This window comes from Myotis lucifugus, unplaced genomic scaffold (genome assembly GCF_000147115.1).
Source record: "Myotis lucifugus unplaced genomic scaffold, Myoluc2.0 scaffold_123, whole genome shotgun sequence".
Taxonomy (NCBI): domain Eukaryota; kingdom Metazoa; phylum Chordata; class Mammalia; order Chiroptera; family Vespertilionidae; genus Myotis; species Myotis lucifugus.
In genome coordinates this window covers 1,556,718-1,575,491 of record NW_005871171.1, presented here as the reverse complement: position 1 = coordinate 1,575,491, position 18,774 = coordinate 1,556,718, and the positions used below count along the sequence as shown (strand labels likewise).

At 45.8% G+C, this 18,774-nt stretch overlaps 1 protein-coding gene and 1 long non-coding RNA gene across 8 annotated transcripts in view; one reads left to right on the top strand and one right to left on the bottom strand.

The window, feature by feature from the left end:
• The window catches only part of FRMD4B (FERM domain containing 4B), a 201,790-nt gene that overhangs the window by 169,095 nt on the left and 13,921 nt on the right, over window positions 1-18,774 (top strand). For 6 of the 7 annotated variants that reach the window (XM_023758100.1, XM_023758098.1, XM_023758097.1 and 3 more), the window contains 6 exons: window positions 11,039-11,115; window positions 12,445-12,583; window positions 13,501-13,642; window positions 14,392-14,525; window positions 14,616-14,735; window positions 15,795-16,023. In XM_023758100.1, the coding sequence (XP_023613868.1) occupies window positions 11,039-11,115; window positions 12,445-12,583; window positions 13,501-13,642; window positions 14,392-14,525; window positions 14,616-14,735; window positions 15,795-16,023 (841 nt within the window). The remainder of the gene's footprint in view (window positions 1-11,038; window positions 11,116-12,444; window positions 12,584-13,500; window positions 13,643-14,391; window positions 14,526-14,615; window positions 14,736-15,794; window positions 16,024-18,774) is intronic. The other variant, XM_023758101.1, reaches the window with a different exon arrangement.
• Window positions 1,692-9,786, bottom strand: LOC111827038. The gene is made up of 4 exons (XR_002830495.1): window positions 9,498-9,786; window positions 8,203-8,504; window positions 7,632-7,825; window positions 1,692-2,008 (listed from the first exon to the last, which is right to left on the bottom strand). It is a non-coding gene; the product is annotated as an uncharacterized LOC111827038 (long non-coding RNA).

Below are 18,774 nucleotides of genomic sequence, written 5' to 3'. Positions count from 1 at the left end.
GAAACTTGCATGTGGAATATAACTTCAGTTGGCTCACAAGTCATTTCTTGGCTAATGTGGCTGATGAAGTTGAGCCTCCCGCCGCCTGCACATGCTTCCCCTGAACACAGCCAGCCTCCCCCCCCCCGCCCCCCAAATAACGGGACCGGAATGTGCACAGTAAACAGTGCAGTTGGTCTCTCTCCCTTGCTCATGAGCCACAGGCCTTTCTTGCCTTTCACAGTTTCGTAGAAATGGGTAAATACTGTGTGACACTGATCATAATCAGGTGTGCTTATTCAGTCCAGAGTCTAGACAAGGGTCAGAAGCCACTTCCTCTTTTCAATTTGCAGAGTTTTCCTGATTCACTTACAAGACAAGCCATCTAGCTCAACCCTAAACGGGCCATCTTGTGTTCATCACTGTCTTGCCTTCCCCTTCTTGGTTACTTAAGCCGTGTCCACTCCGTGACATTGTTTGCCTCCTTTCTTCCTGTTAAACCTGACAATGGGCTTGGCTTTCGTATCTTTATTTCTCCACAGCCCAACAATTTAAGGGCTTATTGAAGGGAGGCTGTTTTATGAGTCCCTGTCCTGGCCCAGTTGGCACAGATGAAAAATGCATCCCTTAAAGAGTGTGAGAGCAGACTCATAAAAAAAGGTCGCGCTCCAGCTGTTGCATGGACCTGTGCGCAGCCAGTTACCAATGGCCCAGCGTGAATGAAGGTCAAATTGGCCAACTCGAATGAAACAAAGGCTGGAATGGGAGGCCTTGGACATGCTCAGCCTCTTGAACCACATGCCTGCCATAATTATATGGGGTGAAAACAGGCCATAAGGAGGGAGATTTACCAATAACAAGAGATGCCAAAAGGCTGTTTTGAAAAAGGGTTGGTCCAAATCCACAGGCTGAGTCCTGTGTCCTTTCCACATAATGTCTGTCCGTTCTAGACGGAGTGTGGGGGCCTGTGTTTGTCTTCCCTCCGAGAACACCAGCAGGTGCCCTTCATGTGTTTTGACTGTCAGGCCTTTGCCAGTCATGGGCCAAGCTGCCTTCAGTTCTGTAGTAGACTGGTGAAGGGAAGAGTTTGGGGAGCAGCCCAAAGCCTGTCTCTGATGTCTCTTTGCTGGGTAACCTTGGACACGTTGCTGACTCTCTCTTGAAGCGCAGTTTCCTCATCTGCACAATGGTAATGCCACCAAACGCCCAGGTGGTTATAAGAATGAGATGAGATTACACGGCCATCACTCAGTAACCGGTAGTTGTTAGGAGGGAGAGAGACGCAAGAGAAGGAAGGAGGAACATTCTTGGATCACTGTTTGGATAGACGATGACCCAACATTGCTACAGACCCACAGCCCTTAAGCTCCACCACTGGTCCACCCTCAAAGTTTTTGTTTTCAGAGGCTGGTAAGCACTCTGCCTCTCCCAGTTCATTAGCAACAATGCCCTACTGCATGATGCAAATTAAGAGAAAATTTTAAAATTTTAAATTACAGAGCACAAAAATTCAGGGTATTAAAAATCCAGGTCATAAGCAGTTTTTCTTTTTAATCCTCCCTTTGGGCACAAAATGTGCCACTTCGAACTCTTAGGGAATGTGAAAGCACACCAGAACTCAACTGCATTTCAAATGCAGAACATTTGAACTTAAAAATGATGAAGTTTTACTTTAAAAAGAAAACACGCAGACTTGTATTTCTTCTCGGCTTTTATGGTTCATTCAGTACTTCAAGGAAAATGTCTGTTCTTCACAAGATGCAGACCAGGGGGTCAGTGGCTGATCAAAGTCACGCCTTGACTGCCTTATCCCCCCGAGAGGAGTCCCACCTGGGACCAGTCAGCGAGGAGGAGTAGAGATGGCATGCAGGTGACGCTGTCAGACGTGGATGCCGCGGTGGGGTGAAATGCTTTTTCAGATTAGTATCTTTCTGCATTATGTCAGGTTGAGAAAGTCTTACAATCGCCCCGGGCATCGCAGGGTGAGGAGGAAAGGTTCTCAGCCTTCAGTTAACTGGTTTTTAAAAAACTGTTGGTATATAAAAAAAATAAATAAGTAAAATAAAAATAAAAATAAAAACTATTGGTATTCCCAAATGCCTAGACCAGTTATGTTAAGTTACAAATGCCTTTCTGTTTCTTTACCGCAAAAGTATAGAGTTCGTTTCACTTAAACTCAGAGTGACTTGCTTGTTTTTCTAAGCAGAGCCATCTCGATCCTTTCTAGCCTCCCCTTGCCTTTCTACAACTATCGCCTCACCAGGGCCTCCATTAGGAGACCGCTTCTAACGCTGCTCAAATGCTAGGTGAGGCTCACCATAGGAGGGAAGGCGTGCTGTCCAGCTCACTTTCTACATCAACACAAAATCCAGTGCAGTGTGGAGGGGAAAACTGAGTCACCACATGTCAACGGGAGACCTGTCCATCCTGTTTGTAAAGTGTGTAATTAAGCTTCAGCCACACCAATAATCAATCTGATGGTTACAACTTTCTGCAGACTCAGTGGGTGGAGAACTCAAATCCTGAAGCTTGGATTTAAAGTGCGAGCCAGCCCTGCACTCCTGCTTACAGGTTGGCTGACCTGGAGCTGTTACTCAACCTTTCTGGGCTTTTATTTTCTCAGCTGTCAAGTTCAGATCATTCTGTCTACTGCATGTACCCCAAAGATCATTCCAAGAACCCAGCGAGCCAGTGAATTCCTTCACTCAGCAGACATTGTCCGTTCACACATGCTCTATAGGAAGTTTACTGGGCAGCAGTTAATCACAGGTAGGATTTTAAGCAGCTCTTCTAAGACAAGGAACTCTCAGAGAATGGGTTGGACATTGGCAAGTATCCATTCCATTTCAAAACCAGCAGGCAAATGGAAAGAATCCAAGGCAAGCAGCCATATTTTTCATAAAGTCACCAAGTCTAATTGCAAGGGGGCTGGAGAGTGCAGGCTCCAGGTGACCATGGCAAGGCCTGACTCAAGGTGTTCTGTTACTAGGAGGAAGGAAGAACGTCCTGGCTGGTGTGGGTCAGTGGTTAGAGTTTCGTCCCATGCACAGAAGGGTCGTGGGTTTGATTTCTGGTCAGATTTATACTCAGGTTGCAAATGAGTTTCTCTTTCTCTCATCAACTAAAAAGACATACTCTCAAGTAAGATTAGAGAAGAAGGCAGAAAAATGGATTCTGAGGGAGATAACTAGTTTTTGTCCCACTGTATTGGTTCCTTTGAAGTAAGCAAGAAATAAAGACAAGTATGCATTTTGAGTAGTTTCTGATGGAAATTAACAAGATGGCAGGACAGTAACAGGATGAGTGGAGGACAGGGTGTGTTGGGGAAGGCTGCTCTGAGAAAGGTGACGTTCCAGTTGAGACCTGAAGGGTGAGGAGCCGGGCTTGTGGGGAGCGGGTTGGTGTGTCCCCGTCAGAGAATAGTGTGCACAGAGGGGAAGGAGGGAGGCCACTGTAGCCAGAGCTCAGCGGGGAAGTGTTCCCCACGGAGCTGAGAGGGCGTTTGAGGAAGAGCAGCGCCTGCTGGACAGGCAAAGCCATTAGGTTTCATTATGTCTTTTCCCTTGTATTTCCTGGCATTTGCCAAATGGCTGAATTGTTGGCACATACAGAAAGCTCTTTAATAGGGCTGACTCGTCCAAAGGCAGAGAAACCAAACAGTGCCCACGGCATTGTGAAGACTTGTTCTATGAAGAGACACACACAGTAAAGGTTTCTCCGTGTGTGCTTATGACTAAAGATTGGTTTCATTTTTTTAAAATATATTTTTATTGATTTCAGAGAGGAAGGGAGATGAAGAGATAGAAACATCAATGATGAGAGAGAATCATTGATCTGCATGCACCACAACCCGGGCATGTGCCCTGATGGGGAATTGAACTGTGACCTCCTAGTCCATAGGTCAATGCTCAACCACTGAGCCACACCGCTGGGCACGATTGCTTTCATTTTAAATCATTCCACCTTCTGGAACAAATTTCTAGCAAGACAGTGCAATGTACCAATTTTATTTTTTTCAAAAAAAAAAAAAATTATTGGGGCCATTCTGTTTGCAAGGGCCCCAAGCTAGTACTTTATATTCTTTATCTTATTTAAGGAAAAAGCCAAGTTCCTGTCATCAAGGACCTGACAATCTATCTGGAAAGACAGAATTATGTTCAAAATTAGGGATATAGTTGAAAATATAATAACCAGACTAGGTACCAACCCGTGAGAGGGGATGCCATGCTGGTGCCCGGAGCAGCCGGTCCACTCTGGCTGCATCAGGTGCCCGCGGGGAGCGCTCCGAGGCGCCTCTGCACAGGAAGCCCTGACCTCAGCCCCAGGCGAGAGGTTCAGCCACAGGAAACCTGGCGGGGAGAGCATCCTCCTAGACAGTCAGGGTTTAATGAGATGCATTTCCTGATACCCAGAACTTCATCTTCAAAATACCAGAACTTTACTCCTTGCATGTAAGATGGGAAGTTTTGTGTATGGAAGGAATGACATCACTTGTGAAGAAGTAACTTCCACCCCTGGAGTGTGTACCATTTGGGTGTTTAGGGAACTCGAGTTTGGCATCCCTGGCACTTCCAGCAGGGCCTCTTCTGGTCTGATGAGGGGTTGTTTTTAGAGCAAAAAGCTTATCTCCCTCAGCAATACACTCCCCTGACCAGCGCACAGGCACATCACCAACTTACCCTCTGCGGCGGCTTTCTCATCTCTGCTCTTGGGACATGTGGGGCCAGGGTTCTGCGCCGGGGCTGGGGGGGGGGGGTGGGGGGGGCGGGGCGGGGGGTGATGCTCCACAGCGTCCCCAGAAGATGCTCGTGGCACCCCCCTCCAGCGTCATAACCAAGATGTCCCAGACCTCTCCAGACGTCCTGGGTGGAGGGATGGCGAGGGATGCAAAGTCATTATTGGTGGAGAACTGCTGGTCTAAGTGAAATGCGAGGGACTCAGAATCCATTTTCCTTCCTGTGCGGTAGAACTGGGAGTTACTGCTTTTTTCTTTCTTTCTTTTTTTGTTGACACACAAATGTCCATAGCGCGCTCTTCCCGGTGAGAAAGGTCGGATGGCGGCTGTGGTGAGGCACTGGGGGTTTGGAGCCCGGTTGCCTGGCTGGGAATCCCGGCTCAGCCTGTTTAGGGATGTGACTTTGGCCAGTTTGCTGAAGCCTGTGTGAGCCTCAGTTTTCTCTTGTAAAATGGAACTAAAAGTAGTACCTCCCCATCCAGCTGTTGGGAAGATGCCATCTCAGTCACATAAACATTGATGGACAGGAAATGGCTGGGTGGGTAGAGGGAGGTCAATTTGGTTTTCTCAACGCCTATAATCTGGCAAAATTCTATTTTTGTGGTACTTCAGGAGGCAAAACCAGGTCCACTAGCTGGCTCATGAACAGCATGTTCATCAAATGTAACCTTTTTTTTAAATGAAAAAAGATTAAATCAATGATACCATGATTTGTTTTCTTCGGGTCACTGCAGAGGGTGGCCCTGTGTGAGTCATTGACGTCAGTCACACACTACAGCTGTGACCAGCCCAGATTTAGTCATTTCTAGGTGGATTTGCAGTTAAATGATTAACCTGTGTTATAAGTGCTATTACAGTGGAACCTCAGTTCTCGGAACATCTCCCATCTCCAACAGTCCGCTTCTCAACCTGACAAGCCTTCCATGCTGATCCCTGTACGATCAGTGACGCATCTCTTGGTGACAAAGGAGAGAAGGCGCGAATCAGTCAGTTCACTGCTGTTACAATCTCAGGATAGTGTGCTGTGAACATTTTCGTGGTATTTTTTGCTTTTGTTGCTGCTTACAATGATTGTTAAATTTTCATTTTTTACTGTACATTTCCTTTCCTTTTTGTTAAATTTTCATTGACATTTCATGTCCTTTTTGTTTTTAAAGTGTTTATAGATTAAACAGTACATTAGACATGTACGGTATATAAGAAAGGTTAAATCTTTTGAGGGTCTAGAACGGATTAATTCAATTTACTTTATTTCTAATGGGAAAAGGCGATTTGGTTTTGCAAAAGCTTTCCAGAACGAATTAACTCTGAGAAATGAGGTTCCGTTGTATATGTATTTTGTAAAAGCCTCAGTGACATCTCTCCTGTCCTTGCCTAGTGTTAAACCTTTGGGTGGTGTCTACTTCCAGTTTGTCAAGGTTCAAAAAGACACTTTGATCCGTACTGTCCAAAGGCTTTTTCTCAGTCTTTCAAAACCCAGGAGGTCCCTGTGGCCGGCGGCAGGTGCACTCCTCAGCATTTCTGCACCTGCCGGGGCACGTTCCTGTACTGAGCACCGAGACAGGAGGGAGGTGGCGTCCCCCTGGGGCGGAGGCGTGCCTTGACCACTCCCCGCTCCTCTGTGACCTCCGTGGTGCAGGATCAGTGAACACATTTCCTACCTAGAGGGTGTGTTCAGAAACCACTGATAAAATCAACAGAAATACCGCAGTTTTTACAGAAACTCACAGAATTGGAAGCCTGGGTGATACAGGTGTGTCAACAGAATAACTTGGCTGTTGCTCACCAGCGGAAAGGCAGCTTTGGGATCCAGAAGCTGTTTCTCGTTCTATGCCTGCTAAGTGGCCACCTCCATCTGCATATGGGCATGAGCAAATTCGGGAACTGGACTGAGGGCCTTCGAACAGAACAAGTAGCTTTGTCACTTACCAAACATCTACTCTGAGCCAAGCACTGGGCTAAGTGTCTCCTAAACATAAGCTCACTGGACCTTCCAACAGCCCTCTGAGGCAGGCGGTGTTGGTCCCACTTTACAGATAAGGAAACTGAGACTCAGGAAAGTTAAGCACTTGCCAAATAAAATACAAGTGGTGGGCTGGCCAGCGTGGCTCAGGGGTTGAGTGTTGACCTATGAACCAGGAGGTCACGGTTCGATCCCCGGCAGGGCATAGGCCCCGGTTGCAGCTCAATCGCCAGTGTGGGGGCGTGTAGGAGGCAGCCAATCAATGGTTTTCTCTCATCATTGATGTTTCTATCCTGCTCTCCCTCTCCCTTCCTCTCTGAAATCAACAAAAATATATTTATTTTTTTAAAAAACACGAGTGGTGGAACCTGAATGCAAACCAAGGCAATCTGACTTGGTCCCATTGGTTCAGGTAAGCCCCACGAGAAAGGGGACCTGGCCATGATTCGCCAACAAGAACAGAACCGCTCACATAGAAGGCAGACAGAAACCTTGGTTGATTCGAGAAGAATGAGTAAATGGTTCCACAAGCCACTATCGCGTGCGTCACCGAGGCTCCTGAAAGTCCCCGTGCTTTCCTGCAGCCTTGCTTTCCAGCAGGACAGTGATTTCAGGTTTAGGGAACACTGAGATCGTGGGGTGGGAATGGGGAAGAGGTGATTTCTTCTGGTTCTTTAAGTTTACAGTAATTGAGGGTAGATTTCAAGAAAATGGCTTAAATATCCAACCCATGCATTTCATTAAATAAAGTGTAATAATGGGTGGCAAGTTTTTCTGGAACTATCAACTTCCTTTACATCTGAGGATTATTGTGATTACATGTTGCATACTTAATAAAAGAAGTAAAATATGACTGGTAATGTAGCTCTCAAATAGGGTTTGACTCTGCTTTGGTTTTGTATGAGTTTTTAAATTTTTTGTCACTTTCTTTTGTAAGGCAGGATGCTTACTGACCTTAGCATGTGTTCTCTTCCTGTTGTAGCTTTTTGATGATCTCTTTGTTAATGTCATCGTTCTTATTGCTCTTCTTTTCCTTTTCCTACCTTTCCTGTCTATCTATTTTGCAGTCTCAAAGTTAATCCCAGCTATTATTTCCTCTGTTGTCATCTACTTCCTTCCTTGGAGGCTGAAGGGCACGATGGATCATTCTAGATGGGTGTAGGTTAGAAAGAAAGTTGGACGACCTAACATGTAGCTTTATTTCTGTCATATAATATTTCCACCATAGATTCCCAAAACATAATTTCTAACTTATAGCTACTAGAGAGTGTCAAAGAAACAATAATAAATACTAACAAATGGTTGTTATTATGCTTGTTGAATGATCACTTTATAAAGCAGTCTAGTTTCATACTCTTACCTTTGTGTTGCAAGGCAAACAAAACTCATTTTTTTCTTTTAGATCTCTGAGAATGGTGATTTTGGCTTGGACTAAATATTGTGTTCAATTTTAATATGAAAATTTCAAATGTGTGTGTGTATACACACATGTGCATAAATAATATATATAATAATCCTGTCCTACCTTAAGACATCATGCCTGGTAATAGTCCCACCCTATATGGGCACCAACTGTTACACATGATAGAAGATCGGTTCCTTCGCCTTCGAGCTCTCGCCCTTTCCTCGAATGCAGGATGGTCTCTTTGGGCCCTCACACTCCCGGGGATTGAGAGTGCTGCCTCCTGCATGAGCGTTTCTCAGTGGGGCGGCCACACCGTCAAGTCAGCTGGGGGATGTTTCTTTGACCAGTTTCCCCTTTTCCTTCCATTGGTCTGAAATCTCCTTATGATTTTGACGGGGGCTGTGGAGGGGCTCTGATTTATCCTTTAAGGGAAACAGTGGCAGAAAGCAAGGGAATGAAAATGAGTTAGCTGCCTGCTGTGTGGCGGCGCTGCCCTGGGAGTGCTGACTGGGTGATCGACCGTCCAGTAAATGAACCATCCGCCTCAGCTCCATTGCCGTTTGCCACTCCATCTGCCTTTCTGAGAGCAGGAGCACAAATGTCATATAAAGGCACAAGGAAGAATGATTTCAGAAATTTCAAAAGAACAGCTAGCCTGTCTCCAGCTGCCAGCTGGCTCTAGGGCGGCTACAACCAGAAGTATTTTCCTCACGCCCCAATCATTGATAAGAATCATAATGATAATAGTGTCTAAAACAGAGGCCTCTGAATGCTTGGGAGGTGGACATGCGCTCTTGCATAAAGTAGACTGGCCTATGTTCGTTTTATGTAAGCATATTGTTTTAATTTGAGAAATGTTCATTTCTTTTAATTTTTTAAAAAATACAGTGGTAAGAAAATGCCAACACCTACATAACCACTTAAATGGGATTACTAATATTTTATCATATTCACTTCATCTTGTTTTTATTAATAAAAGAAGTGAGATATTGCTGTAATGTAGTGTTCTGTACCACTTACCCCTGTACATTCTGCCGTCCCCCCCGAGGGGCACCCCCTGTCACAAAGGAGTTTGTCATCCCACGTCAATCTCACAGGCACAGCCCTGAAATCACTTTTTGCATAAACTTTAAGGTTTCAGGTAGGGAAGTGGCCTGTTGGCCCCGATGCAGGGACGGGCTGAGTGGAGGCCAGGCGCTAGGATTTCAGCGGGTGAGTGCTGGGGGAGGTGCTGGCAGATCGGGTTTCCAGCCCGGCCTGGTTCTCATGTGTGTGGGAATGGACGCGAAAGGAAACCCAGCTGCGCTGCGCTGCGGCTCTTCCTGTAGAACCTGTTGGTGCCCCGGGTGAGTAACCAGGTAGAAATGGCTCCCGGGCCGCTCGGCTGAAATCTACCTGCGCCCAGAGCCACTTACTCCCCGGGAAGATCGTCTGCATCCACACTGTACCCCCTTAAAGCCGAGTCTCTCTCCGGGGAAAGCCTGCCGGTGAGAACTTTGCTCTCTCCCACCGGTCGGTCGGTGGGAAGAAGGAGGGGGACGGGGAGGTGTCCCCAGATAAGAGCGGCTGCTGTCTGCCGGCGAGGCGGCCGTGGGAGGCTCACTGTGTGAAACTGAGTCACGCCTAAGTCTTAGGAAACTCGCTCAGACTCACCCGGCTGCCGTCCGGGAGGGAGGTGGAAAGAGCCCGAGGGGTTCCCTCACAGTTCTGTCCCATTTTTGGAACTTCTGGATTAAAAGAAATGAAAGCCTCACGTCCATGGACATTTTAGGAAACGGGTACGTAGCTTCAGCTTTCACTAGTCCTTCCGCCTGGGCGAGGGCTGGAGCTGGCCGCTGTGCCCGGGGGCGGGCTGGCTTCACTGCTGGGATGGCGGGTCTCGCTGGGACACTCTGTCTCCTGTTTGAACACTTTGGCTGCATGTGGGCAGGACCCTTAGATCATGCTGTTCTCGCAGGAGCTGACATGTCTGAGTACCTGGGTTCCTGTGCTTCAGGAAATGGTTCTCCTGATAGTGCGTTGCAGAGAAGTTATTTGGATCATTAAAATGCTCTATGAAGGTTCTTTGAACGTATGTTAAAAACCCAGCCAAAGTCTAGTGATGGAATGAAACCACTGTGCTATTATTTCCCTAATAATCAAGGCTAGGGTCGGAGTAGAGGAATTCTATGAAGTCCAAGAGACAAGACCGGGCTCCGGCTAGCACAGTCTAATGTGAGTCACGGGCCAGGAAATGCAGCAGGCACACTGAGTTCTGTGACGAGCTGCCTTTACAAGTTGTGTGGCTTTCAAAAGCACATTGCTAGGAGGGTCTCTTCTCCACCAACTGGCAAACAGCTCTGGGGCCGCAGTAGAGCGTCAGCAGTGGGGATGTGGAAGTTACAAACCCCGGAGGCTCCGGCTCAGACACCAAAGGGCTCTGCGCCTTCACCCCCACCCACCCCCGCCTCCAATTCCTGGTTTCTGCCCCATTTAGGGGAACACTCGTGGGCAAGGAAACCGGTGGTGGAGAATCGCCCCTGCTTGGGGTTCTGGCTTACTTTCACTTTGCTTTCCTTTGAAATGTAATCCATGGTCTCACTGCACCCTTTGGTCCCTTTGCATATCTTTCCATTTAAATGTGAATCAGCATCTCTGATCAGGAGGCATGTGCTTGCCGGAACCTCGGAGGATTTCCGTACCAGCTCTCATCGCGATGAGTCACGGGAAATAGCATGCATGTTCCCCACGGTGCATAGTTTTATTGTTCAAGGAAGAGCTGGTGGAAATTACTGTCAGAAGGAGGGATAAAATGGTTTCAGGTTGTCGTTGGTTTGTAAAAAGACTGCATCACATGTTCATGCTTACTGTCAGTGTGCCTTCTTGATTATTTTTTTCATTGAGCTGATTTCTAGATGCAGTAAAGTTTAACATAAATTAAAGCCATGTGTGTTTTTGTGTTTTCTTAATTTATTAGCTGTTCCAGTGGAAACAGCTGGAGAACTTATATTTCCGTGAGAAAAAATTTGCTGTTGAAGTTCACGACCCACGGAGGTGAGGGGCCCAGCTTTCCCTCTGCGTGGTCCTGGGGGCTCTCTGAGGGATGCTGCAAACATTCACGTGCCGCTTTTGCGTGGATGTGTGTTTATTTCTCCTGGGTCTGTACCTGGGGGTGGAACTGCTGAGCAAAGGGCTGACTCTTTAACCTTTGGAGGAACCCCCGGAGGTTTACCAAGGCGGCGACACCATTTTCCATTCCCACCAGCAGTGCATATCTGTTCATTTTCGCCACATCCGCCCTAACACTTGTTATTTTTAGTTGAGTTGTTCTTTAACAGCCATCCTCGTGGTGAGAAGTGGCATTTTCCTCATGACTGATGATGGCTGAGCATCTTTTCATGTGCTCATTGGCCATTTGCATATCTCAGTTCAGATCCCTTGCTCATTTTGAAATGGAGTATTCCTGATCACTTTAGAAAACAGCTGCCAAGTGATCACCATTAATGAAAGTCAGGACTGTCGTTTCTCCAAGCTGATACATTTATGGCTGTTCGGAGGGCACGGGGATGGGGGAAACAGCCCTTCACAAAACGCTGACCTGAATTCCTACAAATGAACGTTGGTCCCTCCCTCCCTCCCCTCCCCCATCCTTCCTTCTTCCACCCTGTCCTCCGATTCACCTGGTTTGTGCACAGGCAGCCCTCTGGACCAGGTTTGGACTTGGGTACTCTCAGGCAGCATCGTTATGTCCATCCTCTGATGGTGCCCGAGTCAGACAAGTCCATCTAGACCAGTGGTTCTTAACCTTCCTAATGCCGCGACCCTTTAATACAGTTCCTCATGTTGTGGTGACCCCCAATTTCATTGTTACAAATTGGACATAATTAAAGCATAGTGATTAATCACAAAAACAATATGTAATTATATATGTGTTTTCCGATGGTCTTAGGTGACCCCTGTGAAAGGGTCGTTCGACCCCCAGAGGGGTCGTGACCCACAGGTTGAGAACCGCTGATCTAGAGCCTGGATGTTCTTTCCCTGAGGAAGGTGCTGATCCCCAGCTCTCTGTCTTTAAAATAGTATCCCATTTACTCCCGGCTGCTTGTGGTGGTTTTAGCTACGTGTTTTTAGTACAGCTTCTAATTTGACTAATCCTTATCTGCCTTTGAGTGTGTGCATGCATTTTTTAATACACTAGTTTTACAGAGAGTTATTACCTAGGAGTGATGGGCTTTGTTATAAAAGGAGAAACTCAGAGCTCTGTCAGCATGAGGGTGGCAGCAGAAAAACAATGAAGGAGATGTTATTACATTACTCACTGGAAACGTTTCATGCCGTGCCGGGCCAGAAGCCAGTGATTTGAGTGCTTTTCTTCATCTTCAGGATTTCGGTATCAAGAAGGACCTTTGGGCAAAGTGGCCTCTTTGTGCAAACCTGGTATGCACACTCTTCGCTCATCAAGTCCATCTGGGTGATGGCCATCAGTCAGCACCAGTTTTACTTGGACCGGAAGCAAAGCAAAGTAAGTGACTAGACGAGGTTCTGTAGGAATAAGCTCCTGCCCCTCATTTGCTTTCTGTTTAAAAGATAAGCATTCTCAGAAAAGATGAAAGCACATCGGTTTTTGTTCTTTTAGGTTTTTTTTTTAAACTTTACTACCAATTGTTTTAATTTTTCTTATATTTAAAAAAAGAGCAATATAGAACCTGATTCAAAAGTTGTCAGATTTCCCCTGGTTGGGTGGCTCAGTTGGTTGGAGCATCGTCCCATACACCAGAAAGTCATGGGTTTGATTCTCAGGCAGGGCACATACCTAGTTTCCATCCCCAGTTGCAACTGATCAATGTTTCTCTCTCTCTCCCTCTCTCTCTCTCTCTCTCTCTCTCTCTCCCGCTTCCCCTCTCTCTCTCCCTTCCCCTCCTAAAAGTCAAGTCAGCCTATGGACTAAAGGGTCCCAGGTTTAATTCCAGTCAAGGGCACATGCCCGGGTTGTGGGCTCTCATCATTGATGTTTCTATCTCTCTCTCCCTCTTCCTTCCTCTCTGAAATCAATAAAAATATTTTTTTTAAATCAATCTCATCATTGATGTTTCTATCTATCTCTCCCTCTCCCTTCCTCTCTGAAATCAATAAAAATATTTTTTTAAAAATCAATAAAGATATATCTTTGGGTGAGGATTAAAAAAAATTGTGTGTATATGTAGACTGGTAATGTTTTAAAGTTAATGATTGAACTATATCATGACAATCATGCATCGTTATTAATATGTTCAGCTACAAAGCCTAAGTCTTGTTTCTTCTGAAGAGTGTCATTTTAGTATATATATAAAAATTCTAAATTGTTCTCCATGTTGACATTTTTATTCTATAGTAACTTACTCATTAATTTGACAGAGGCTTAATTGAGTGAATTCCATCACAATGTTGTATACCTTTTAGGCAAAAATTCCTTCAGCCAGAAGTTTAGACGACATCGCGATGGATTTGACGGAGATGGGAACCCCGAGGACCTCCAAACTGGTCACCCTGGAGGCAAAGAGCCAGTTCATCATGGCCAGCAATGGCAGCTTGATCTCCTCAGGTAACCGGCGGGGGTTAGAGAGAGTGCAGCAATCTTTAGTTTATTTCACTTTTGTTGTTGTTGTTTAAACCATTTTTAAATGCATCTTTTAACCCGTTATTTTGGGAATAAATAAGCATATCCAAATTACAGTATGCAGAAGTTTTTAATAAAAATTTTAAACTGGTTCCAAAAAGTATAAAGTTAAATATAGTCAGGTTGCATAAGTAACACCAGATGCAGAGACAGTGAGTGCCTAGGAGCAGCTTAAAAGGACATTTTCTCCTGATAGATTCCATCAGCTTCTTATTCCTCCCAAGAAGTCCTGGAACCTTTTGTCACTAAGTATTCGCTAACATGATTTTCCCATTAAAATCCCACTGTCAGCTTGTGCATCTGAAGCACAGAATATTCCTTTGCCTTGCTCGCTTGCTTTCTAAAAGAACATTCTAAGCAACTGTCTCAAGGAACATCTCACCTGCTCAGAAAAGTTAATTTTGTCCTCGAGTGTGTCTAAGACATGAAGCATTTTATTACTGCTCCAAAAGTGACTGAGCCAAAACGCAGAAGGCACATTTCATTACCAGGCTCTGCTGGATGCCCAGGAGCTTGAGAAAATGTTCTCCCGTTTCCTTTTATTATGTTCACGAACAAGGAGAAAAGAAATAAACTATTTAATAACAGGTTTGGCTTAAAAATCCTTTGTCCTTCGAAAAGGAAGGAAATATCCCGTGGGTAAACCTTCCCTGCCCCCACTTCCAATCCCCCAGGTTCTCAAGACTCGGAAGTGAGTGAGGAGCAAAAGCGAGAGAAAATCCTGGAACTCAAGAAGAAGGAAAAGCTGTTGCAAGAAAAGCTCCTGAAAAAAGTCGAGGAGCTTAAGAAGATCTGTTTGCGGGAGGCTGTGAGTCTCTTCTGTTTGGGGGGCTCTTCAGATGGCACTTGACAGCTCTGGCCAGTACCCATCGTCCTGTCGCTCTGTTCTGTCCCGCAGGAGCTCACAGGCAAAATGCCAAAGGAGTACCCGCTGGGCATCGGTGAGAAACCTCCGCAGGTCAGAAGGCGTGTGGGCACCGCGTTCAAGTTAGATGACAACCTGCTCCCCAGTGAAGAGGTATGAGCACCAGCCGCCGTTTCTGTGAACAGAGACAGAGCCGCTGTCTGCTGAGCGCGGGCCACTCGGGCCGTTGGTTTGAGTTGGTGCGTTTTTATCTCACCAGTTGAAAGTGATAACAGAGACCAAACTGAATTCCATCTTTTATGCACAGCTCAGTTAAACTTGTTATTACTCTTCCAAACACAGAGAGCACTCATCAAACCCCAAATGTTCATAAACTGAGAAACGTAAGAATTAAGAACTCTTCCACTTCAAACTAGGCAGCAGCCTTTGGCAAATACTTTTCCCTCGTTGAAGTCTTAACTCTCAGGTCTCAGTTTTCTCATCTACAAAATGGGGGTGCAGTGATTGTTTTCCCACCAAGGGAGGCGAGGAGTGTTCAGGGAGGTAATACATGTCCGGCACGCAGGTATAGCAAAGGCCGCAGATTTGTTAGCCCACATAGAATGTGCTTTCTCATTGCATGTGTTCCTGTGGCCTTCCTCGTTTCTTATAGAAATTTACCCATCTTGACTTTAGAAAATGATAGCAGTTTCCATCAATAATAGAGTGAGCTTTGCTATTTATTGAGTGCTCACTGTATACCCAGCTCTGCACTAAGAATGCACATATAGTTGTGTGAGGTAGATGTTACTTTCATTTTACAATAAAAAGAAACTGAATCATTAAAAAATTAAGCAGTGTGCCTGGGGTCATACAATCAGGAACCCCCAGAGAAAGGAGTCAAACCCAGATTTACGTCTGTAAAGCTATGCCTGTGCAAACAACATTCTGCATCTCTGACTCTTGGGTTAAGAATCCCTTCTTGAAAAATAGGACCTTTACCCACCAACTAAATAAATGAAAGGCCATTCCCTTCTTTCAAAGGGAAAGAGGGTGAGAAGTCGATGTAAACGGATGAGGAACGTTTTGAGGCTACCTGTGCAGTGAAACCGGGAGATTTTATTCCCAGAGAGCGTCTGGTTTGAGAAGGCACGAGAAGTCTGACTCAGTGCCAGTGCGTGTGAGAGTGAGCGAGTGTCCACAGAAATAAAACAGCATCGTGTGTAAATGCAGGACCCTGCTTTGCAAGAGCTGGAGAGCAATTTCCTAATACAGCAAAAGCTGGTGGAAGCTGCAAAGAAACTTGCCAATGAGCCAGACCTGTGTAAAACCGTGAAGAAAAAACGAAAGCAAGATTTCACGGATGCAGTGAGAAGGCTGCAGGAGATTGAAAATGCAATAAATGAATACCGAATTCGGTGTGGGAAGAAGCCGACCCAGAAAGGGACAGGTCCCTTACCAGGTTAGTAACAAGTCAAGTTTTTTGGTCCCGTCGCCAAGACCCTTGATGGTATATAGCATTTCCAAATCAGTTCATTTGGTGAGAGAAAAGGAAAAACAGGAATAAAAGTAACTTTCTTGGGATAAAAATGGTTTGGAATTTCAGTCTTACAAGTACGTAAACTTGGTTTTCAGTGACATTATCACTGTTGTAATAATACTATATTATTACGTTGCTTTAATTTTCGGGATAAAAGAGCTTTCACTACAATATTAGTTCGCAGTAAGACAGATTCACCTTTAACTGAGCTGATGTCATTGCAAGAAACACATTTGCCAAATCAGAGGAGAAGAGAGCTGTAGTTTCTTGAAGGTTCTAATGCCGCAGACCGTACAGTTTTTTAAGGGCCTATCCAACTTATGTGGGTAGGAAAGAGTTCTCACAATTACTGTCATTATGGAGGCTACTTAAAAATATGGGTAAATGTTCATACTATAACAGGAAAGGCAAGCTACAAAATTGTCACTGGAGCATACTCCCAACATTATATAATTACTAGAGGCCCAGTGTACGAATTCATGCACGGGTGGGGTCTGGCTGGCCCAGCCCCAATTGGTGGATCGGGGCCAGGCCTGTCGGGAAGAAGACACAGCGGCAGATTGGCTGGCCGGTCCACCCCAATTGGGGCCCAGTCAGGACCTGGCAGGCTGGGGGGAGGGGCTGCGGGCAATTGTCTGGCGGGCCCTGCCCCTGATTGGGGTAGGGGGACCAACTGGGGGTCAGCGGCCAGGGAAGGGGCCCTGGGAGGTTGGCCGGCCAGTCCCACCCACCCTCGGGCAGGTTTGCTGGCCACAGTGGGTGTCATAGCGACCAGTTGTTCTGGTTGTTACAGTGTTCTGGTCGCTGGCTTTTAATATATATATATATATATATATGTTCACACAAAGACTTGTGAAATATTTTAAAATACTAATAGTTGTGGAATTTTAAATAACTTAATTTTCTGTTTAGCACTCTTCTGTACTTTCAGAATTCTCAATATTATGTATCTAAAACTTTCATGTTCAGAAAAAAAAGTAAATTGAAAAATCTCATTTAGGTAGATTTCATTTCCAGTCAGCCCTACATGTTTATTAGCCTGGTTTTTAGTCTTGATCATTGGTTGAAACCTGATTATATTTCTTTGATTCTAAGAATTATTTTTCACATTTAAACATCTGTGAAATTGGGATAATTCTTGTCCTAGACAGTATTACAGTTATGATCGGTAGTAACTTTTCCTTATTTTACTGGGATATAAAATAATTACACAGCTTAGATTTGACAAAATATGGTCACTAGGTTGAAAGGGTCCTCGGGCTTAGGGCCAGTCGTTTTGGAAAGTGAGGGCACAGACTCCAGCGCCACGTGTCAGCCAGCTCCAGCTGGAGAACTGAGGGTGGCTGTGCGCACACCAGCTGGCCCTGGTGGGGGCTGTGTTCCGTGCTCACAGAGAAGGCTGGCCAGTGCACTTGACTCTCGTCGCATTTGCTGTGACTGCTCCTCCCACATCGTGCAGGATTCAAGTGTTCTCAACAGCGATGGACGCTTGGGCAGCAGCTGATGCCAGCGGTTGAGCACTGACACTGGGTAGTTTTTTTTACGTGTGTCTGACAGCTGACTCTGCTGGCACCTTGCCTTCTGGCTCTACCGTGTGTCCAATTAAGAGAGAGTCCGCCTGGCTCTGAAAGAGATTAACATTTGAGATTGGATGGGGAGGCCCACTACATAAGGCGTTGGGGCTGACACCGAGGTGTCGCATTTGCCTGTAATCTTACCAGTGCCTGACACTGAGCAGGAGTGTTTGCCAACGCAGACCAACTCCTCGGAGGCGCCTCTTTTTGCTCATCCATTTCTTAGCACTGGTGGGCACCATGGAGAGCACTAGGGGCTTCCAGCCACCAGAGTTCTTTCACCAGGACCCTGCCCCTAAGTAACAACAGTGGTAAGTTTGCTAATGTGTAGTGAGCGTTCGTCCTGTGCCAAGGGCTGGGCTAAAGGCTTTCCATCCATTACTTCATTTAATGTTCACTAGGCGCTGTTCTTATCCCATTTTTAAACTGAGGCAAATGATGCTCAGAGAGATTAATTACCAAGATTTGAACGCAGGTCTGCCTAATTCAGCGATTCTCAACCAGGGACAGTGTTGGCCCCCAGGGAACATTTGGCCATGTCCAAAGCAATTTTTTTATTGTCAACACGGAGGGTGGGGTGTGTGGATGTCCAGTGGGTGGAGACTGGAGATCCTGAAGCAAAGGACAACTCCCCCAACAAGAATTCCCCAGTCCACAGGTCAGCGGAGCCACACTCAGAGAGACCCTGGTCTACTTGAAAAGCGAATGCACCACCCAGAGTCCAGCTCAATTAAGAAAAGGCCCCTTTCTTCAGGAGAGGGGTCTAGAAATACGTTACACTAACAGCAGGTTCTCAAATGAGCGTTCAGGTGTATGTTCCATAGCATTTAGCATTTATGACATGAACGGCATGATTTTTCTTTCCAGTGTGTGGGCTGTAAACATTCAGTGTGTAGGGTACAGTTCTCGTCCATGTAGAAGCTAGATGAAAACTAGTTGAAAAACAAAACTCCCTTGAAGTCTGTTTCATTCTAAGAAATAGTCCAATGTCATATGTATGCAGCATGTGAGATGCTCACATCTTCCGTAGTAAATGGGTCCATTCTTATAGTAGCTATTCTTAACGTACCGTTATACTTATCTAACTAAGACGCACTCC